This window comes from Akebia trifoliata, chromosome 3 (assembly GCF_017979445.1).
Source record: "Akebia trifoliata isolate Shusen 1 chromosome 3, ASM1797944v1, whole genome shotgun sequence".
Classification (NCBI taxonomy): domain Eukaryota; kingdom Viridiplantae; phylum Streptophyta; class Magnoliopsida; order Ranunculales; family Lardizabalaceae; genus Akebia; species Akebia trifoliata.
In genome coordinates this window covers 39703044-39727013 of record NC_141377.1, presented here as the reverse complement: position 1 = coordinate 39727013, position 23970 = coordinate 39703044, and the positions used below count along the sequence as shown (strand labels likewise).

Genomic DNA, 23970 nt, shown 5'->3' with positions numbered 1-23970 from the left:
TCACTTTGGACAGGAAATTCAGAGGAAAATGCACAATCCTATTCTTCAAAATCAAAAATTTTCAACCATTTTTCATTTACAATCACACAAACCTTAAGTGTTGATTTTTCAAGTTTTAATGGTATATTTGAAATGGGTTATAAAAAAAAATATGAACAATGATTTTTTGACACACTTATTTGTATGCCTCCTGACGTGCCATGTGTTAGAATCATAGATTCTTTCCTCAGGATATACAATTGCACATATTTATGGAGATGTACAGTTGTGTATCCCAAGGAAAATCCATGGTTCTAACCTATGCCACATCAAGAGGCTTACAGGGGCATGTGTCAGAGGGGACATCAGAAAATCATGACTCGAAGAACATAGGTGACAACCATTTCAAGTAGTCTTTTCAAGTACGTGGATGAAGAGTTCTTGAAACTATATCTAATCAAGTTTTTAAGGATAGAATTAGAGATGCATTATAATATAAGATGTATATGCTTAAAGGTTGTAAATTTCTCTCATGTACTACAATACCAAGGAATTATGAGAGCATCTATAGATTTCAAATCAATCTAAACTATCAATCAGTGAACCTATTTAGATAACTTGATTAGATTAGATATATTTAATCATCTAATAATAGACCTTTTTCTCTAGATTAGGATTCTTTAATTGGGCTCACTTTTGGGTTGTCAAAAGTTTTAGGTGGGAGTGACTCATAAATTGAAGACTTTTGATTGACAAGAATGCACACTTCTTGAGCAATTTGCTTTATCAATCGCTCTCATGGAGATCATACTGCCACACCAACTTCTTTTATAATACACCAACTAATGAAATTACATAGAACACATTAGAAGCCGAACAGGTCTAAGAGCTTGAAGGGTTGGACAATTGCTTTATAAATCCCTCTCATGGAGATCCTCTTATGTATTGTCATCCCCTTCCTCCAAAATCTTTTATCATTTTTTCCGGTAATTTTGTAAATTTTTTGAAGCATTATGTGTTGAGAGAGGATGAAGATGAAAAAGAAAAAATAAATTCACTAATATAAGAAAAAAATAAATGGTTATCTGCACCTCACTCTTCCATATGGTATAGGGTAGGGCTGTCAATGGATGTTTATCAGTTCGGATGCAGTAATATCCGAATCTGGAATTTTTATCTAATATCTGAATTCGAATCTGATTATCCTATTGGATATCGGATAATATCCGATTCGAATTCGAATAATTTGTATATATATAAAAAAAGTATACATTTTCCTTATCCAACTAATTTTTCATTATTAAATTTTTTTTATTATATATTATATTATTTATATAAAAAATTAATAAAATAAAATAATATATATTATTTCAAATTGGATATTATCGTATTCAAAATGTTAATATCTAAATTCGTATCCGATAAGGGTTGGAATATATAAAAATATCCAATTTCGAATCTGATATCTGATTTTTCGAATTCGAATTCGAAATCGAATCAGATTCAAAATTTTGACTATCCATGGACACCCCTAATATAGGGTGAATCTCCATTTCATGCGTTGAATATGAAGAAACTCTGCTTTTGGTACATTGTTCATTTTAATTCCTAAAACATGTTTTTCCAGTAAATTTATCACTTTTATAATCAACGAATTCTTTGATAAATTACCAACGAACAAAGTACCGAAAGATCTAGTCATGTGTTATGATAGGTAAGTAATTACATTTACTTTAAAGGGGCGTATAAAGATTCGAAGTCACGACGTAGGAAGCAAACCCAATCGCTTCTTACCATCTCAATTAACCCCTGGTGGGTGCCTTAATAGAAGTTATAAAGTCTTAATCCTATCCAATATTTTCATGAAGGCTATACTCTATTTAAAATGAATCATAATCCAGTCATTTTCTTTCCAAAATTTATAGATTCAAGATTCAAGCAAAGCTGACACACCAAGAACAGTAAAATTGCAGCCTTGATCTTTTAATTGCAATACAAAAATAATCCCAATATATGGTATTGGTTGGTCAAGTGTATCTTAGAGTGATAATACCCCAAATTAGAGAGAATTAACAAAGATGAAGAATGTGTGGAACCTTCACCTGATTGGACACATTATTGAATTGGATTCTTATCTAAAGCCAAATCTTTTATGCATATCTGAAGTTATTGGAACGGAATAGATCAGATTTTGAATTTGATCTGATCCATTGACAGCTTTAGTTATAGTTAGGGATGTCAATGGGTCACTTCCGATTTGATTCTTATAGAAAAGAAAATTATTCATGATTTTGATTCTCAAATCAATGGAACTAGATTCTAAACCATACAATTTTTTTTCCTTTGAATGATATAGGTCTTGGTTCCTGTCGAGTTAGTTTCTGAATTGGTTGGGACTCAAAACTGTCTTATTGATTCCAGTTTGGATTTGGTTCCAATTAAAACAAATTTCACACCCAATTTTTGATATATGTGTCTTTGTCTCAGTTCAAGAAAAGAGGATATTAATATAAATAAATATCAAATAAGGATCTACTCCTCTTAGTAAAGCATGTTTTTTGATAACGATTTTTACATCAACAACTTTTGTGGGAAGTCAAAAATTACGTTTTTTGAGAAACGTTGCCGGGATTGCTTTTGTGAGAGAGTCAATAATAGGAGTTAACACCGAAAAACATATGGGGGTAAAATAACGATTTCACCCCTCATTCTTCTTAACTCAATGATTAAACAATATAATCAATTTGACCTCTTTCCATATGATTAAACATATGGGCATTGAAGGTCAATGAAATCTATGATCCAGGGTCCAATTAATCAATGGTTGTGATCAAATCATTCCATTCCATTAATTCATTTGTTTGATCATAGATGATGAATTGTGTGTCACCAACCAAGCGTAGACACGCAGACTAAAATTGAATAAGAAAGCTTTAAAAAGTGAGGTGCGTGTGGGTCCGAGCCCAAAGTCCAAAGTCCAAAGTGGTCGTAAGTTAGCGAGGGAGGGAGAGATGTTCTCCTTCTCGATGACAGGTAGCCTCTCTGTAACCCTCTTGGTTTCCCCTTCTTTTTCCAAGTTGAAGCTCAACAACAGAAGCAGAATATCACCAACACCACCTCGTAATCGTCTTCTTCCTTGCTACTCCTCTCTCTCAGGTAAACCTAAGCCCTAGATTAGAAGATAGTTTCTACTTCATTGGATCATTCTGTTTCTGAGTTTGCCTTTTTCGATCTCAATTCATGGAATTGTGTTTCTTAGTTTTGATTGATGTTGCAATGTCGTTCTAGATATTATCACAATTTCTGGTTTTCTAGTTAAAATTTTTTTCTTGATTTTTCAAGTGTATCAGTGTCGAAATCATGCTTAGGTTGATTCTGCAATGGTTAGCTTTGGTCACATTTTTTGTCTTAGATTAGATCTTCGTGGTAACTTAGTTTAGAATGAAATTAGATCTAGGTCATTGACTTTTAGGTTAGATTTGATTGATTTATTGTTATTTTTCATTATCCTTATTACGATCAAGGTTGGGTTGCTTGTTGTGACAGTAACCATGAATTTCCATTGAAATAAATTTGTAAAGATGAACCTTGAAAATGTTAAATGGGGAGTTTCATTTTCATTCATACTTAAGAATTTACTTATGTAGGAATTTTATGATCAATCCACGAAGGAAACTCAGTCACTCTTGTATAAGAAGACAAAGAATGTATTCTTATAAAATTCCACTTAAAACATACAATAACCACACACTTTCTGACCCTGGGAAGGGGAGGGGGAGGGTTGAGTGTCCTAGAAACAAGCTTTTGTGAAGTCAATAAATATGTGAGAACCAAAGACTGGTTCTTGAAAACTCCAGCATCTGATAATTATATTTGCTCTAATACCAATTGTTAGAATAAAAAAAATTGGTTCAATAAATCATCAATGTTTGTGATCTCAAGTACTCTTGTTCCATTACAACCATTGATCATGTGGTCATGTGTGTTAGCACCATACCAAATAGTAACTCACAATCAGGGTCAGAGCCAAGATTTTCTATTAGTAGGGGCTAAGTTCTAACGATGATCAATGGATAATCTTGATGTTAGGCTCGTCTTTGTAAGCGATGGTTGACCAATAATTGTTCGTCATAAATTACTGAGTAAAATTGCACAGAGAAAATAAAAGTAAAACCTTGGCAAGCAAGGGTCAATCCACAGAGACAATGTTGATTTAGATTTCTGACTTAAAACAATAAGGGATAAAGAAAACAATTGAAACCGATTTATGATGATCAAAACAATTGAAAACAGTAAAAGATGGAGTCAATGATATAAAAAGAATTTAGATCGATCGAATCCACCAAGAACAATCAATAAGCTCTTCCTCAACCTTCTTCATCTGGATTCTATCATACCATTGTATTTGTACCTAAAATGCTTCTTAGTCAGATAACTTTGTTCTCAGACTTTGCTTACTGTTCTCTGAAATCTGAATAAATTTTAGGTTGTGGTTAGTTGTCAATTTTGCTGAATATTGTTTCTTTGGAACCCTAGTACGTGACATTCTCTTGTACTGATATTGTTTCTTTCCTATTTCTCGAAGTCTTATTTTCTTGATTGGACCATTGGCAGATATGGATTGCACTGTAGATCCAAGTGTGTTTCCGCTACACCAATGCAAAACTCTGCACCTGGTTTGTATTAGTTTTGTATTTTTCCCCGTATGATCAGTTATAGCCATGTCAATTTTAACTTGAAAAAGGTTTTCAAAATTGCCTTTTTTTCATTTCTTTCCCTGTAATTAAATGCATTGATGGTCATATAAAGCTATAACGTAGGTGAGACATGCTCAAGGGATTCACAATGTAGAAGCTGAAAAGGACGACAAAGCATATTTATCTCCGGCTTATTTTGATGCAAGTCTTACCCCTCTAGGGTGGCAACAGGTAACAGCTGGTCAATCTGGGCTTTCATGCGGTTTTCAACTTAAAAAACATGAATGTTTTAGAGAACTTCTATTGCCACCAACTTTTACTAATGCCACCCCAAGATGTGTGCTAATTCTTTGGTGATTGACATTTGAATTGGGGTGGCGTTAGCAAAAGTTGTGTGGCAATAGATTCTCTCATGTTTTAGTTTTTATATTTATATTATTTTTTGTTTTTGTAGTCCGAAATTATCCCATTTCTTTTAACATGAAGGAAAAGTGTTTCAAGAAGATTTTGTGGTATTGCAACAGGTTGATAGTTTACGTAAGCATGTTCATGCATGCGGACTTACTAGGAGGATTGATTTAGTCATTGCATCTCCTTTATTAAGGTACTAAATCACCAGCATTTCAGATTCTTGTGAACAATCTCCTTTTATTTTGTATTTCTTGGAAAGCTTCTTTTCTACTTGACATGATAATCAAAGCGAAAGGGCTATATATTGTTGTCCTGACAAATTCTTTCTTTAAGATTTTAGTGAACCAAACATATTTCTAATTTTCTTGGATATGCTTCCATCTGAAACTAGTCTTGTTTCTTTCTTCTTCTTCCTCCAGAGGTTATGATCATGGTTTTGAATGCTATAATTTCTAGTATTGGACAATTGAGGAACAGGACTTGTTCAGCGTACCACAATTTTTTGGGATAATGCTTTGATGCTCTTCCGAGACATCTTTTTTGGCTTGACATGTGCTTTGTACCGGTTTGTCTTGTGATCACCTTGGTTTTTTAATCATACTCTTTGGGTAATTATATTTTTGTTTCTCAACTTACCAAGACAGAACTCGAGACTGAGATTTTAAACCAGGGTTGTTAGGGAAAGTGTTTTCTTTTTAATATGTCCTCTATGGTCTATTGTCTGTATATTAATTTTGTAAGTTAAGATAAATTAGCTGTCACTTTGTCAAATTCATTCGATTCTGTTAACTTTTTGTTAACCATTTCTTAATGCTTTACTTGCCAATGAAGATACTTGTTTTTTTCTTCTTGAAAGTTTGGTACTTTTGGTGGAGTGTAGCTAGAAAACTTATTGGGCAATGCGACAAGGGAAGCAGTTAAGAAATTGACAGTCACAAAATATTTAATTCAGTTTCAAATATTTATGCAATGCTCTAAGTCATGCATGTAAGCATAAGAAATTTACCTCAAGAATTGGTTTGCCAGAATGTAGCTTTCACTGACTTCAAGTTAGTCTACAAAATGGTGTTTCTACAAAACTATAAAATGGAACTTGACCCATATTTAAGTTCATCTTATAATTGTTCTATTTCACAATTGCATTTCAGGACATTGCAGACTGCAGTTGGTGTATTTGGTGGTGAGAGCTATGTGGATGGAATGGATGTACCCCCACTAATGGTGGCAAATGCGGGGAATAGTGATCGTTGTGCTTATTCAAATTTGAATTGTCCACCTTTTATAGCAGTAGAGCTGTGTCGAGAACATTTGGTACGTCTTGTGATATGATGATCGGATTTTGTTTAGAGTTTCAGGCAACATACAAGAGAAATTGGAAATTTTTCTTACAATTTACATGGACATTTGCTACGATTTAGATGAAATGTTCGGATTTTTATTTTGAGTTGCAAGCTGCATATTTGCTTAAATTGATGTTGCATTAATGGCTTTCTTTTGACTTGTTCAATGCATGTTTATGTTGTATTACGAGCCTCCTTTGATGGTAAAGAATGTTCTTTTGAATGGTATCATACATAGATAAACTTATTTTGCATTCCCTCTTACATACATGCAATTCATAATTGGATAATGGGATTACACACACATAATGGTTAAACAAACTGTAAATGGGATTTTGTTTCTTGTCAAAGTATCAGTTTCTTACATGGGTAAATTGTAAACGGTTGAGATGGTTTGGTCCAGTGCAGGAAAACCAATAGCTACCCCAATTAGGAGCTTGCGTGATAAAGAGAACAAAAAAGCAAGATGAAGACCTAAAAGGACATGGATTGAGATAGTGATAGTTTATTTAAGGATACTTGAATTTACAAAAGACATGGATTCAGATAAAATTGAATGGAGAACATTATCATTCAGTCTTGGGATAAATCTTTGATGATGCTGTAATCGGGATGTTGGGTTGTTCTCTGTTTTAGGGCTTGCGTTTTGTTCTGTTTTTCTTCTTTGTTTCCTCAGGTTGGTCATCTCGACCTCCCTTTTAATAAAATTGATCTTTATCTATCAAAAAAAAAAAGAAGATGGCTCACACATCCAACAACTAGCATGGTCTGCCATTCTAGTAACTTATTGTCCATACTATAAAATGATTTCCCATGTATAAATGCAAACAACTGTGATGTTGAAAGAAATATGGTTTATATTCTCCTTATATCATTTCGTTCATTGTCGTTGTACACCCAGGTCATTTATCAAGTAGTTACTGTCAAATATGGTTTTGAATTTTGCAAGCTCCCTAGATAATTTTATTATCATCACTTTTTTATTTGTTTTTTGACCCTTTTTGTATTCACTACTTTAGGCCAAATAAGAGTTGCATTAAATTTCTTCGATTTTCTCAAGGAGATTTTAAATTGTATCAACAGGATTATTACTGCCTTTGCATCCAATTTGGGCTTATTAGACCCATAGCTCGGTTGATTTGACACATTGCAACGCAACTTTGAGGTCGTGGGTTCAAGTCCAACATACCCATCAAAGAAATTTGTCATTTTTTAATTTTTTTCTTTGACATTCATTAGCCTTTGGGAACCAGAATTTGTATAAATATGATATTCGTCTTTATTTTTTCTTCCCTTCTAATTAGTATATACAGAAAAATAAAAGCAAAGAATATGAAAAGGACAAAATAATAGAGAGAAATGGGTGAGGTCTTATGTTTCTCTCTGGCCTAAGTTTATGCGTGTGTGACAAAGTACATAAGTTCCCTTAATGGTATATATGTGTATGCCCAAGTTTCCCTCAACATAAGCACAAAAGGTACCATCCCTCAACACAAGCACAAAAGGTACTACAATATGTGCTTCAATATTAAATTCTCCTACACTTCCCTTCAAGCTAACAACTTGGACAGATACAAACCATATCAGGCTTTGGCTCAGACGGATGTGTTGAATTCTTTGGTTATAACCAATGGAAGATGATTTAGGGAAGAGAAGACAACGGCTGAGAAAAAGAAGATGGTGGAAAAAGATGAACTTAGTCTGGTTCAACCTCCTATCATGTTATATTTATATTAAATGGGTAGAAGCCCTAATTACAACCTATGTGGGTCCAAAGGATCAAAGACAACTAAAGAAAAAAGACTAAGAAATTACTGGTCGATTGATCCGAACTCATATCTGATCGATTGGTATGAGATATCTAACAATCAGCTGATTTCGATCAATTGAATGTCTCATACCATGACTTGTACATTTTCTCCTTCTCCTTTACAGATTCAATTTTCAGTGTGCCAGAGGCTATTATTGTCTTGTCAACTTGGTTAGGTATAAACATGGAAAAACCTGCCACATTTGGCATTTGGTTTAAATTTTGCTTGAGTTGCCCAATCTACTCTCTGGTTGTTATGTAAAACGGAGACATTTTGAACTCTTTTAACTTACCACCTATCTCCTTTAGTTGCCTACATACTCTCATCTGAAGAAATGAAAGAAAAGTAGGGCATATAGAGATTTCCCAGACCTGATTTGATTTTCACCTTGGCCTTATGTTTCTTTGTTGATGTTTACTTTTCACCACAGGGAGTTCGGCCATGTGATAAGAGGAGAAGCATTAGCGAGTATCAGCCTCTCTTTCCTGCAATTGACTTTTCACTGGCAAGTAGCTAATGTATATAATCTGTGGACTATTATTGGTTAGGAATTCATTTGATGTGACTCATCTTTTGCTTTTTAATTCAGGTTCTAGCTGACTGATTATGTCTTAATTTCTGTTTAGATAGAAAGTGAGGCAGACATTCTGTGGAAGGCTGATGTTAGAGAGACTAATGAAGAAGTTGCAGCTCGTGGAATGAAGTTTATGAACTGGTGAAAGCCTTTTTTACCAATATAACATAGGTTTAAAAATTAAAATTGGTAAAACAGAAAGTCATCTTAACACTTAACATCCTGGACTATGTATGTGTCAATGCCACTTTGGACCCTAATAAAAAAGAATGTGTATGAATCACAGAAATGGCAGGAAAAAAATTATTAATGCATTACCATGAAACTAGTGTCTCAACTCCAGATTCTTTGGGTTTCTCAAATTTTTCTAAAGGTGATCAATTCCAGGGTTCTTTGGTGAGGTTTAGTATAGGCATTGTGTTTCATGAAAAGGTCTTTTAGTTCATCGATATTTGTCTTTTTAAGTTTTAAACCAAGTTGCTTACTGTGCTGTATTATGATTTTGTTTAATTTTCTGTTTTTCTTAAGAAACAAACAGTATTTAGTTGGACTTATCTTATACGTTAAACATACTAAGGTTTAAAACCCCTTGAAAACTTGTCATTTGACTCAATCTTAATCAAAAGAAAATATGTGTTTGCAGATTTCCCTCTTATCATAACATGTATATATTCCATGATTTCAAAGAGCCACTGGTTTGCCTGAACCCTCAATTTAGATAAATATGAAACTTCTCTTGGAAGTTTTGTTTCTTCCCTTTACTCAGTCTTCTCTTCATTGATGTATTAACCTTTTGGTGTCTTTTACGTTTAAATTGCTTACTGTGCTGCATTATGATTTTATTTTATTTTTCTTATAAAATAGAGTTTTTGGTTGGACTTATGTTATACTACCAAATGTACAAAGTTAATCAAAATAAAATGTCGATTCATAGAGTTCCATCTTGTTATAACATGTATCTACCATGAAATCAAAGAGCCAATGGTTTCAGAGAACCCTCTATTTAGACAAATAAGTTTTTTTTCTCTTTTTTTGTTGAATAGCTTGCAACTTAATGAGTTCTTCCTTTCTTGTCATTCAGGTTGTGGACACGTAAAGAGAAGGAGATTGCTGTTGTGACCCATAGTGGATTCTTATTTTACACCCTAAAAGCATTTGGAAATGTCTTCCATCCATTGATAAAAGAAGAAATCTTTAAACGGTATGCATTCCGTGGCATATTCTGGTTTGGATGTGAGAGAACAACTGGAAATGGACCATAATGTGTTTTGATACTCTTGGTTTGAAAACTGTGGTTTACTGCAATTTCAAATCGATTGCCTAATTTGAGGTCTCCTCTTCCTTTCTACTCTAAGTCTTGGATAGACTTATTTTTGTCTAATAGAATATTATTTTCATTGCATCCTTGAGCCATCTTCTCTATGACAACACGTGGACATTTGGTTATGTGTTTCTTTTTGAACAATTCCAATATCTTAGTAACTAAATACCAATTTATCTTTAACGTTCAGAAATATCCATGCAGTAAAATTATGGAGACAATACTATCATGCCATCTTGCTTAGCGCACATATTTCTAAACATGGGATGGGACTTTATTCGTTAGGGTGAATTACCATTTCGTGAGCTGAAAATGAGTTATTTATGATTCCAGACACTTTTCATTTTAATTACCAAAACATGAACAATCGCATTTTCGTTAAAAAAATTTCAGAATGATATGACAATTTTGCAGGTTCAAAGTGAAATTGTCACTTTGGTAATTAAAAAATTTTCCGAATTCGTTATCGTTCTCGTTTTGGTAATTAAGATGAACAGCTAGCCGGAATCGTAAATTTGTCAAAAGTTGATCACTTTTTCGTAAATATCTCTATTTGTTAAGTGTTCTTATTCTAATTTGCTTCTTATCAGCTTTTCTTTGTTTGTTTAAGTTCATATTAAGACTTGAAAAATTATGATAAATGAACCATTTAAAAAGAGAATTATCCTTGAGATATTTGAAACCATATTTTTATTTTATGTTCAGGAAAATCTTAAGCAATTATCCTTGAGATATGAGAAATCAAATTTTGTAGCCTAACACAGTGAAAACTTGAACCTCACAAAGGTTCCAGACTCCTTTGTATGGGGCTGAACACGCATGCACGCACCCACCCACCCACCAGTGCACTTTGAATTTTAATAGCTAATCACAAGTTCTCACCAATTCTGCCTTGTATACCTGCAGCTTTGCCAATTGTGAGCTCCGCTCAATGGTCATTGTCAATAGAAGGTGAGCATGTCTTTTGCATCTTCCTAGTGCCCTCTAGTGTTCCTCTCTCTCTCTCTCTCTCTCTCTCTTTCAGAATTCTAAATTTGGTATTTTCTTTTGTGTGGAATCCGCAGTATGATAGGTTTGGATTCTTCATCAACTGACTACCCAGGAAATATTCCTCCGGGGCCTGGGCTCCCTAATGAAGCTGCACATGAGAAACACCCGGAGATGGGAGTACCCAATTCACCAGCGTAGTCCGTGAGGAAATTGGATCTCTCCAATTCATGCTAACATCATTCTTGGGAACTGGTCTGTTTAGGTTCTGACTTCATATCTTATATGTTTGGTAATTATGCAACACGATTTCAAGCTTCCTTCTTTTACATGAGAGATACTATGAGATGCATAACATACACAAACCAAATTTATGTTATTGAGGTTGGAAAAAAGTACATTTCATAATCATAATTAAATATGGGGGTGATCAGTTATTTGTCTTACAATCAACTATAAGGATTTTTTAGGTAATGTTGGGTAGCTGTTATCATTAAATATATATATATTTAATAATAATGTTGGGAACTTCTTTGGTTGAACACTCCTTGAGATACTTGTTGAGACTTTTAAGCTTTTCACTTCCTTGTGAGTTGTAAGAAATGAACATCTTCATTGACAAGGCTATCCCATTAAGACATTGGTGTGATGCCTATCAAGGATGTTACAAATATCAAAGTTAGTTAAAGAAGATACTACGACAATCAAGTTAGTTAAGACAAAAAGAAGATGGAGAGAGGGTCCAAGGACGATTTTCAGGGAGAGAATGAACCATAAAGAGCAGAAAACCCCCAAATGTTTATTCTCATCCTTGTAAGAGAGAATATGAACGAGGGCTAGAAGTTCTTCATGAATGAGTCTTCTCTTTTGTGCTCATTTGGTTTAGTAATATTAATTTGTTGTTTTAGCAAAGGGCCAGGCTATTTGTGCTCATTGTACCCACTTATTACACATTTTTAGATGGAGTTTACAGAGGTGGGTGCAAATAGAACAGCCCTTATGCTACCTCAGACCAGCGACCTACAAAAGTAGAGAGCTGCTATTGGTACCCCAACTTTTTACTTATTACACCCCAATTAAAAATAAAGAAAATAAATAAATGGTTGAGAATAAGTAAGCCAATACGAGCTCTCTTGCATTATTTATTTATTTTTATTTATTTTTCAAGATATCCTATTTTTTGGGTTTAAGATTTTATGAGTCTAATTATAATTATAAACAACTACTGAAATTGTTTGAGGGAGTGTTATAATGTTGAGATAATAATTTAAGTCAAACTTTTGTAAAGATTGAATGGTGTGTTTTAATCTTTTAATTGGAGTGTCATAAATAATTTAGAGAGATTGACTGAGCAGATCTGTCTGTTACAATTTTATTACAAAAACTCCCTCCCTTGGATTATCAAGTTTGTTACTCTAACAAACCTTACTTTATGAATCAGACTAGCCTGACTAATTTTATAAGATTTCAAATCTTACTAAGGGTTGTTGGGCCTACATGAATTATCAAATGTGCAATCCAACACTACAAAATTTTATATTTCATGGAAAAAAAACTTAGATTCTAAAAAACAAACTAAAAAAAATACATTAGAACTTGATCAAAGCCGTTAAAATTGAGGGCTACCGAACTCCCAAATTTAAAATTAAAATTCAATGGTGAAAAATAATCTTTTTTTAGAATTATTTTTTCAAAGTTCTTAGTATTTTTTCCTCTATAACTTTGTGGCACTAGATCATGTTTTTGGATGCCAAAAATCTACCTGATTAGATGCACTTTACAGTTTGTTGAGTAACAAATTAACAACCTCAATTTGAGTTTTGTAACGTGCGTCACCACTCCAAGGTTTGCTAGGTAACAAAGTTGATAAAGTAAGGTTTGTTGAATAACAAATTTGATGAAGTAAGGTTCCCTTGGAGTTGTCAGAACTCTGAGGGAGTTTAATAATAAAAATGCAACAATTGGTTCCACTGGGTAAATCTCTCAATAATTTAAGAAATTAGTGTTGTCTGCGTTTTGTGCACGTTAGCTAGTAGTCTTGGCTTTACTCACTATTTTCTAGGGGTGCACATGGTTCGGATTGGTTCGGATTTTGGCAAAATTGGAACCGAACCAAACATGATCGGTTCTACAACTTTGGAACCGAACCAATCCAATTACCCTATAGATCCGAACCAATCCAATCCAATCTTGGTTCGGATTGGTTCGGATCGGTTCTCGGTTCTCATACTTAATATTTTCAATAGTAATAAAAATCATTAAAAAATAATGAACTAATCTAATAGTAATAAAAATCATGAATCAATCCAAAATACTTATTATTTTTAACACATTAAAAATAAAAATCATGAAAGCAATTAGAAAATAAAATTCATTAAACACTTACCTTGTAAGGGATGATCGAAGATCAAATGCATGCTTAAAATCAAATGTTGCTTGTTGCTTATTTAAAGTCGAATCCATCATCAATCAAGAAAATATATCAATCTACAACAACATAAAGAACACAATTATGCATTTATGCTAATTAATATTAAATATCATAAAGTAACAACATTAAATAAATAAATAAATTCACAATCATCAATGATTTTAATCAAAAGGCATAACAAAAACAAATATTAAGTATCTGAAGGGGCTCATGTGAAAGATTCAAATCTTTTCTTAAGATTCAATTTGAATCATAGGATTTGAATTTTGAACAGAAGGATTTCAGTAACACTGTCTGTATGTGTAATTTGTTTTCATTTTTGGAAATATACAGTATCAGTTTCCATAGTTTTCCTATGGAGTTTTATATATCTAATATGTTTTCAAAACTCCAAAGAGTCAATGTTTTAACATTCCAAGCAATTACTGTGTCCTTTTTTTTTAAATTGTGTTTCTTGTAAAGATTTAGTGGACATGATCTCTAAATGACGATGATTTGTTATAGGCTACGAAGCAAAGCTCCGATGAAGCTTTATTTTGTCATAGTTACACACTTACACTGATAGAGCATCATTTACCTTTCGTCATCTTTTTCCGCGAATAAACTAATTTTTTTTTTACTTCTGTTTGTCTATCTTTAAATTTTTCCTTGATCTGTGTTTGTTTGAATACATCAGAAATTTATGTTCTTAAATGTCACACAGAGAATCCGAGCAAAACTCACAAACAATTAAATTTATATTCGAATTTATGTTCGAAGGGAACATCCGAGCGAAAACGAAGTCGTTTTCGAAACGAGGGAGAACAACAGCAACAAGAGAGAGAGAGAGAGAGAGAGAGAGAGAGAGAGAGAGAGTTACCTCTGTGTTTTCCGACGAGGTGAGGTAAGGGAGGGAGACGACCGAGAACGGCGGCGAGGTTTCACGAGAGAAAGAGAGAGATCTCTGTGTTTTCCGACAAGGTGAGCGAAGGAGACAGCGGCGAGGTTTCGAAAGAGTCCTCTATGTTTTCCGACAAGGTGGAGCGAGGGAGACGACCGGCGAAGACGGCGGCTAGGTTTCTCAATTTACAGACCTCCCCCAAATTCCATTCGAAGGAGAAGAGAGAAATTAAGAAAATAAATTTTTTTTTTAAATCAGTATATATATTATATATAATTATATATATATATATATATATATATATATATATATATTACGGTTCGGATTTCGGATTGGTTCGGTTTGTTATATTCTTAATCCGGAACCGAACCGAATTAACCGGATTTTTTTTTTCAAACCGTACCCGAATCGTGGGTGTATTTAATCCGAACCAATCCAATCCAAAAGCTTCGGATTGGTTCGGTTCTCGAATTTATCCAATCCAATGTGCACCCCTACTATTTTCTTTGTGTGGACGAAGGTCAACCTGTTTCAATGGTTGTTAGAGTGGGGGCACTTGCCCCATTAAGAATTTTCAAATTTACTAATAATTAATAAGCTATTACAACGGATAACATTGGAAGATAAAGAAATTTGCCGTTATTGCCCCTCACAAATTTTTTTCACTCTTACTTACCCTAAAAAACTTTCTATTTTTGGTTGCCCCCACAAAATTTTTTTACTCTTAGTTGACCCCTTACAAATTTTTTTCTACTCTTTCGCTCCTGGCTGAGACTACCCTTCAGGGTGCAGTTGACCCTCGACTCAACCAGTTGCACATAGGACCTTTTGCGGGGGTGGTGTGTGTGACACCAAAATATAATGTGTGAAGTCTGTAGAAGTGCTTGAGCACCAAAATTTGAGTGATCATAAATACCCCCACTTTTATATTTAATTTATTATAATCAAGGTTAATTTTTTCATGAACAAATAAGATTAGTAATTAAAGAAGGATTTTGAACCTACGTCGTGGTACCAACACTTACAAACTTTGGCCAATTAAGTAAGTTAAGAACCTTCTTATTTTTTCCACCACTTTAGTTAAAATAAAGGAGGGAGGGAGGGAAAGAAAAGACCAAAAGAATAGGTTCAAAAGATATGTGGTGAAGAGGCCCCTATCCACCAAGGAAAGGAGGGAGGGAGTCAAAAGAGCAAGAAAGACCACTAACATCATTTCCTCTCTAACTTTAGAAGAAGACTTGAAAAAGGATGTTAAAGGTCTCAATCTATTCAACGTTGGAATACCATTAAGATTGAGTTGTATTAAAAAAAAGTTGGTATGGTTCTCAAAATAAAAGAAAAAAAAATGGAGGAATAGAAAAGAATATCCTAATAAATACAAAACAATAGAAAGTAATGTCTACACTTCTACTTACATTATGTCAGTACTATAGGGGCAGCTATAAGAGAGTAGGTGATGGACCAATATGATTTCTTCAAGTGTGAGCAATTAGGGCACCGGGCCCAATTGTCTCTTCAACCAGCTGTGGCCATCATATTCTACTAATTTTATTAACTTCAATCATTCTTGTGACACTGGTCTTCTTGGAGCCAATTTTTTTTCTTATTTATTTATTTATTTTTGAATCAAGAATTATAAATAAACAAAGGAGGACTAGTCGTAACTCCAATAGATGAATCAACTATGAGAAAATAATTAAAATCGTTTATAAATATTCAAATTGATGGTCTTAATAGAACAAGAGAAATATCAAAGAGAATGCATATAGAAATAATGAAAATAGATATAAACTCACTTTCAATAAAGAAAGACTTAATTGGACATAATCAATGGAGTATAATGTTTAAGGTAACGATTTTTTGTTGTTATTCTAAAGGGTTCAGTTACGTATATCAATTGTTCATTTTTTTTTTTTTTTTTGCCGTGGCTATAAACTACGTAAATATAGGGATTTAGTTGTCAACGTAGGAACATTTGTTACTCATCTACACACAATGTGCCTCTTCAACTTATCATATCAGCCTTTTTTTTTTTTTTTTTTCTACTCTTGGAGCCAGAACTGAAGATCAATCAAGTGATCGAGAGCCCATCTACCATTATTAGTGCAAATTCTCTAACATATTTTTGATTACTTTTTGAGCCTACTAACCTTGTATGTAGATATTTTATGGACTTACAAATAGGGTTTAAAATAGGTCGGATTTTATCTGAAATCTGAGTGATCCAAATCCGATTTTTAGTGGATTGAGTTTCTTCAAGTATATCCAGATTAAAATATGGGTTGATGTCCCTTGACCCGAGTAGGATACGGACTCATCCCTATATCCACCTATATCCGAATGATATATTATTTTGTATGTTGTATGTTATATTTTTATATTTTTTAATCTATCATTCATCAACAAATGAGTATTAAGTGTAATGGTCAAAGTTTCATTTCAAAAGGGGAGAAGTCTTTGAGTTCAAATCACTTGAAGTCACATTTTTTAATGAATTACTTTAAAATGGTTTGAAATTATCCGACTCACCTGAATCAATTAATCCGGTCGGATCGGATCCAGATATGAATTTAATGAAAGTAAAAGATATTAGATATTGCTTGAGCTAGTCAGATCCAATTATGGACCCAAATTAAAAATCGTGATATGGATGTGGGTAAACACATATCCCAAACCCGACCCGTTTTAAGCCCTACTTACAAAAACATTTATCGTCATTGGTGGCCCTAAAACCATAATTATTAGATTTGATGATTTTTGGGCAGTTGATCCATATTAACTGATTTAATCATTTGTGCTCAATTCCCACCTCTATGAATCACTAATAATACTTATTCTATTTTCTATCTACATATATTATGGGTTAGCACCCACCAGGGGTTATTAGAGATGGCAAGATTGATTGTGTTTACTCCTCAGCGCATGATTTTGAATTTCTATAAACCCCTCTATTGAAAAGGTGACTATTTAATATTATACAAGTGTCGATGTCGGGTCCGTACACCCCGTCAAAACAAATATATATATATATATATATATATATATATATATATATATATATATATATATATATATATGGGTCAGGTTCAAGGGCCATATGAGAAAACATATGAGAAAACTTTCGACGGTAAATAAAATTTTAAAATATGGGTTAGAAATTTTGGATTGAGCTGATTTTTTGTGAGGATGATCTCTATGATGGGAAGATCATCCAAAAAAAAAAAAAATCAGCCTAATCTGAAACTTCTAACCCCATTAAAAGTGATTTAGAATGTGGATCGTCGATTTTTTACCAATTTTTATCACTAATTTGTAAATCACTTTTGATGGATTTAGAAGTTTCTGATTGAGCTGATTTTTTGTGAGGATGATCTTCTCATCGTAGTGACTATCCTTGCAAAAAATCAGCTCAATCCAAAACCTCTAACCCTTATTTTGAACAACGAAATTTTTCTCATATGTTTTCTCATATGACCTTGAACCTGATCCTATATATATATATATGGGTCCCGTTCAGCAACAAACATTTTGGCAAAACATTTTTCAAAACACGGGTTAGAGGTTTTGGAATGGGCTGATTTTTGGTGAGGATGATCTCCTGGGCCGTCCAATTTTTGTAAACCATTTTTTATGGGGTTAGAAGTTTTGGAATGGGCTGATTTTTGGTGATGATGATCTCCTGGGCCGTCCAATTTTTGTAAACCATTTTTTATGGGGTTAGAAGTTTTGGAATGGGCTGATTTTTGGTGATGATGATCTCCTCACCATCATCACCAAAAATCAGCCCATTCCAAAAACCTCTAACCCATGTTTTGAAAAATATTTTGCCAAAATGTTTGTTGCTGAGCATTTTCATATATATATATTATGAGTTAGGGGCCATGGTATGACATGTACTTATTTGTGTACGTTGGCTACCCATTATCATTTCTTTCTTTTAGCCTTCATAGGGTTTGGGTAGTGTAGTAGTTAGAATTCAATCGTCACATGTCCCCATCCCAACAATTCATATTTCACATTCTTAGCGTGGACTTTAGGGCCTTCTTATGTGAGAGTGACACTTTTTTTTATCTGCCCTTTTTGTACTTTACAGTTGGAGGGGAACATAAAAAGGCAAGATAAATACGGAAAAACCACGTCAGAATAATGTAGGCAACAAAGCCGACTCCTTTATCATAAGATAAGAAAATAAAGGGTGTTTTATCAAATGAAGGGTGCCTCTATAAGGTTTTTTATCAAACACTCACGAAAATATTATCGTGTGGATGCATTTTAAACATTTACGACATATCCCTTATTTGGTTCCCGACTTCTTTATCAAATAGTTCTCCATCATTAATATTAAACTTAGATTCACGATTTATTTTTTAATATAGTATAAATGAAATAAACAAATATATCTTATTACTTTTTTGACATCATCTTCTCTTTAGGTTTAAGAAGTTTTTTTTTTTTTTTTTTTCATTTTTTATGACAAGGGTTTCGAACCCAAAGGTTTGACAAGCAAGAGTGAGGCAACAAGTCTCTTAGACCACCATATCTCGTCCAAATCCTCTGGGTACATGTAATGCCCTTACAAATCACACATATTAGATGAGTAGGGATAAATTCTTATGGATGGGTAATAAGGGGACTTGAACTCTCCATTTTTTGGAGGATGTCGTGGTTACTAGGCCCAACGCTTGTTGGTTAGTTTAAGAATTGTTCTTATTTAACTCCTTTTGTTAAAATCATGTCAATCATGATCCCATTGCGATCTTTAGTTTCAACCTTGATTGTTGGACTCCTATCATGATGGTGGGATGGGATCGTGTCGAAGGAGATTGATTCTTCTCCATTCGATTTCTCTTGGGTTACTAAGGGTCATAATATTTTCTATCTCCATTCACTAATTTCAAGGTAACATGTGTACATTTGGGTGATTCCATTTATTTAATCAAACAAAAAATCAATGTGTCAATAAGTGGGGATTCAAAATTCAAAGTGTGTGATAATGACCCAAAACAACTCTAGACTTATCTCAATTGATATAAAAACTTGAAAAATAAAATAAAATATTTAATCCAACAAGAAGAAACGGATAATGAAATGGTAACTTGACTGATATCAGTATCCGATAATAAAAATCTCTCCAATTCTCAATCAATATGATTTCTAATATGCTATCATACTTAACTTCGCAATCCATGGACCATGTGAAAACGATAATGTCTTCAACCGGTTTGTGCTAGATAAAGGTTGTCCTTCTTTATTTTTTTGAAGAAAAAAAAAGGAGGGAATCAAAAAAAGTATGGAGAAATGAACTTTACTTGCCGACCTAAGAAAGCATAAACCAGCTAGAACTTATGAGATAATTGTTCTAAAGCTAGATGAATTACTTGGAAACAAGGAGTCTAACTAGGCTCTATGGAATTTTGAGGAATTTAGTATATAAACCCTATATTCCTACATGATCGATTGATCAACTCAAGCCTCGAATACAATATGATCGTCCGATATTCCTACATGATCAATTTACTAAAATGTTAAAATTACATACAAGAAAATATCCTTATTAATTGGCAAAATCATCGGACATTCATCATTCTATTCACTTTTTATTATATAGATTTTTGGCCACTCTCCTTAACCAATGTCCCATTTCTTCACAACGTTCAACGATCAATCGACTTTGGGACTTTTAGTGATTTGGATTCCTAACTTTCACAAATTAAAAGTTTAAACTTCATTTCTTCTGAATCGGGAATTTACCTGCATTTGTTAAACAACTCATATTCCAAAGTTAAAATATACTTAATTGACTCGGAATAGTACGACTTGATGACTCACGCATCAAATTGATCCATGTATTCGAGTTTTGAAACCTTATAAAGAAGAAATACAGTTAGATTTTACTGGTAGAATATGTGGCCTACAAAATGTATGAAAATGAAAAGTAGGGGACATATTCGCATTTGAAACTAGTGAGGGCATTTAAGTAAAAAAGACCAAATTAATAACCTCCAGTCTTCTCTACAACCACGAGTACGTGACGTAAGACTCGGCCGTATGCTTTTTTACTCGCTAGACACCTATCAAAAGTTTAAATAAAAAAAAAAAACATTTTTTATGACAAAAATATCCGTAAAAAATTCAATAAAACACAGAAAGTAAAGAAACAGCCAATTGTTGTTCTTGTATTGTTAACTCTGCCACCACTTTTTTCTTTTCTAACGCGGTAAGAGATAAACATAGAGGGAGATTTAATTTTTTCTTGAAGAATTTGAAGTGGGTTTCTCGAATCTTCTTCTTACGTCTCATCTTCCTATCAACTTGTATATATTCGAGAAATAGAGAGCCAAATACCCCAATTTCATTTCAACATTCTTCAAATTTCTCAAAAATTCTAGTTTAATTTTGTCTTTCTGTTTGTAATGATGAACGACCCCAAGTATGCTTACCCATACCCTGCACAAGGTATTAAAATATTTTCTTTTATTGGTTATAATCATTTTCTTCTTCATTTCTTTTATTGTATTTCACCCTTTTTTTTTTTCTTAAGTTTTTCTTTAGTTGGTTCCTTTGTTTCCCTATGTAAGATTTTAAATTTTAAATTAAATGATACAAATTCCCTTCTTGTTGATGGGGAAAGGGAGGGAGTGGTCTATAATTTTTTCATGATTTTGGAACTTTTCATTATTTGATAACTACCCTTTTCATTTTCATTTTCATTTTTATTTTATTTTATTTGTAGCAAATTATAGATTTCCTAGTGATTTTGTTAATGGGTTTTTCTCTCTTCTTTTGTTTATTGTTTTAATTTCTTTAAAAGTCTTTGAATTTGTCCTTATAATCCCATTAACATGTAATTTTAGTAATGGCTGCTTATTTTTTTTTTTTCTTTCAAAATATTGGAAAATTACTTTTCCTTATTTTTTCATATAAAAAAAGGTGTGATGGAATTTCTTCTATTATTGTATTTTTTGCATTTGATTATTTATTTTATATATAAAAAAAACAGGTTATTATCAAGGCCCCCCTGTGATGGCACCTCCTCAATATGCTGCTCCAGCACCACCAAGGAGAGATGCAGGCTTCCTTGAGGGATGGTATGTGTTTATTATATTTAATTTTAATTTTAATTTTTTTTTAATCCAATTATTTTCTCCTGGATTTGTGTTTCTAAAGTAAATTCCATTTGTTTGTGTTTGTGTGTGTGTGTGTGTGTGTGTGATGCAGCCTTGCAGCTTTATGTTGCTGCTGTCTCCTTGATGAGTGTTGCTGCGATCCCTCCATCATTTTCGTGAGCTGATCATGTTAAATGAATCCTATATTTACTTAATTCTACTGTTTTAATGTGTTCCAAGGAGATCATTTGAATTAAGTGATTGTGTAACAGACTTGGGATCTTTTTTCTTTTTTAATTATTGTTAAAAACATCTTCTAAATTAGATACGTATTAGTGGATGAAAACTTCCTTTTGGGTTTTATCATAGAGCTTGAATGAATACTATTTTCTTATTTTTATTTTTGTGGAAAGAAAGTTGGAAAAAATAACAAATGGGTTTTGATGTAAGGGATGTCTTCTTTGATATTACTTTATTTATTGATCATGGGAGAGAGGGAAGAAGGAAACAAGTGGTTTTAAAACTTGGGCCTAACTCACAAAACCGGCGTGTAAGGTGAAGATTGTCCCAGGTTTATATATAGCCCAAGGTCATGATATCTAGGCGATGTGGGACTATTGCACACGATCTCATCCCCGTAGGTACAAAGTTGGCTCCCCAAATTAGAGTGTAAGGTGAAGATTGCCCTAAGTTTATACATAGCCCAAGGTCATGATACCAGGCGATGTGGGACTATCGCACACAATCTCATCCCCGCAGATATAAAGTTGGCTTCCCTAGTCACATTGTCGAATTAGATAAATTGTTTAACTTGATTTAAATTTATTCATTAATATATAGTTTGTATTCAAATAATTATAATATATTTTATAAAATAAGGTGATTCGATAAGATCCTCACTCATATTTCTATTTAGATAATAAATGTTTTTTTATTATTAAATAATTGATTATTTTTATAAAAAATATTTATCTGATACTTGTAAAATATGGGACAAGTTATATTGGATGTTAATATGAGATAGTTTACGATGATAAGCTGTAAGAGCTTGAATTCCTTTAAAAGTCCGGGTGGAGGGTAGAAAAAGTGCGGTAACTCATTTAGAAAAGAGACTCAATTACATTGACACTGTCTTTTGGAATCTCGGTAGGGTAGGTGATAGTCATCTCAGTCTTGAATGAATTTAAATAAAATCATAAAAGAGATTTGCTTAGCAAAAAGAAAAAAAATAAATTGAATTTTTTTTTGTGGTTCTTGTGTTTCAAGGATTTAAGATGGTGAGACCGAAGTGTGTGTCAATTTCAAATGGGATCATTTGTCAAATGTCTCAAACATATCAGATGACTTTTACTTGATAGCCTTTACCCTCAGTGCAACTTTTACTTGGAGCACACCAATGTTTGAGTCTTCATATAACAAATCAAATTATGACATCTATGAGCCAAAAAAATTTATATATCATAATAATATGACTCGCCAGGTGGCATACTCAATCGACTCCCTGATGTGGACAAGTTTGGGAATCGTAGATCTGCACAACTCAGGATACACGATTGCACTTTCCCATACAAAAGTGTATACTGAGAGAACTATGTATATCGAGACGTGAAGAAATATTGTAGAATATCTGATTTTTATTGATAATTCTTGGATAAATATTACATGAACCATAATAGGATATTTATAAGAATTATGTCAATCAAGATAAGAAAATTAGATTAACATAAATATTTTAATTTATTAGAATTTTCTAATGTAGAATATCCTAATTAATATTAATACATATATTATTCTCCAACATTACCTTCCTTTTGAGGTGAGATATATTGATATGATATAATGTATCTCATGTATCATAATATGATGTATCGTATTCTCTTACAAAGCGTAGAGATTTCTTGAACTTATCCACGTCAAGGAGTCAATTGACTATCTCACCTAGCGAGTCATATTATTAGGACTTTAAAAAAAAAAAAAATTCTGGGCCAAGATTTTGAAGAATTTTTTTTTTTTGGTGACAGAGACTCATTAATTCATCTCCCATCTTACTCTTCTTCCTCTCCCCCAACTCACTCATTCACTTACTCTGTCTCCTCTCCCCCGACTCTCTTTTCAGTTTGTCAATTGGATTTGTTGGCCTGTTAACTTGGTCTAGCCCCTTCCAATAAAAATAAAGGTTAAGTAAGGCATTGATTCTTAATCTCACCCCCCCCCCCCCCCCCCCCCCCCCCCCAAAAAAAAAAAAAAAAAAAAAATTTAATTTGTAAACACTTTTAAGGCAAGTCTAACTGCCTACCTAATATATTAAAGAGTTGTGCTAATCTAATGCTCTTTTTTGTGCACTCCCTTGACAGAATCATAGATTCTTTGCTTTGGGATACACAAAGACAAAGATCTTAGAGTACTGATATTCTAATTAGAAAGTCTTCACTC

At 33.2% G+C, this 23970-nt stretch overlaps 1 protein-coding gene and 2 long non-coding RNA genes across 3 annotated transcripts; 2 read left to right on the top strand and 1 right to left on the bottom strand.

Annotated features, from left to right (window-relative positions):
* The first annotated feature begins 2908 nt into the window (after positions 1-2908).
* Positions 2909-11553, top strand: LOC147406898 (phosphoglycerate mutase-like protein 1). The gene is made up of 10 exons (XM_086435242.1): positions 2909-3135; positions 4594-4655; positions 4800-4907; positions 5201-5280; positions 6236-6398; positions 8669-8743; positions 8865-8953; positions 9894-10013; positions 11040-11084; positions 11198-11553. Exons 1-10 carry the CDS (start codon positions 2991-2993, stop codon positions 11319-11321), a joined length of 1011 nt encoding a protein of 336 aa, XP_086291368.1. The 5' UTR covers positions 2909-2990; the 3' UTR covers positions 11322-11553.
* LOC147406897 (uncharacterized) lies at positions 11504-14725 on the bottom strand. The gene is made up of 3 exons (XR_015176630.1): positions 14411-14725; positions 13507-13607; positions 11504-11772 (listed from the first exon to the last, which is right to left on the bottom strand). It is a non-coding gene; the product is annotated as an uncharacterized LOC147406897 (long non-coding RNA).
* Positions 14726-20654: 5929 nt separating this feature from the next.
* Positions 20655-21905, top strand: LOC147406896 (uncharacterized). The gene is made up of 3 exons (XR_015175799.1): positions 20655-20887; positions 21432-21519; positions 21650-21905. It is a non-coding gene; the product is annotated as an uncharacterized LOC147406896 (long non-coding RNA).
* Positions 21906-23970: the final 2065 nt, after the last annotated feature.

Excerpts from the sequence above, each read along its gene's own strand:
- LOC147406898 (XM_086435242.1), top strand. The coding sequence starts at position 2,991 with ATGTTCTCCTTCTCGATGACAGGTAGCCTCTCTGTAACCCTCTTGGTT. Across the intron at positions 5,281-6,235 it reads ATTGCATCTCCTTTATTAAG|GACATTGCAGACTGCAGTTG; the intron begins GTACTAAATCAC and ends ATTGCATTTCAG. Across the intron at positions 8,744-8,864 it reads CTGCAATTGACTTTTCACTG|ATAGAAAGTGAGGCAGACAT; the intron begins GCAAGTAGCTAA and ends ATTTCTGTTTAG.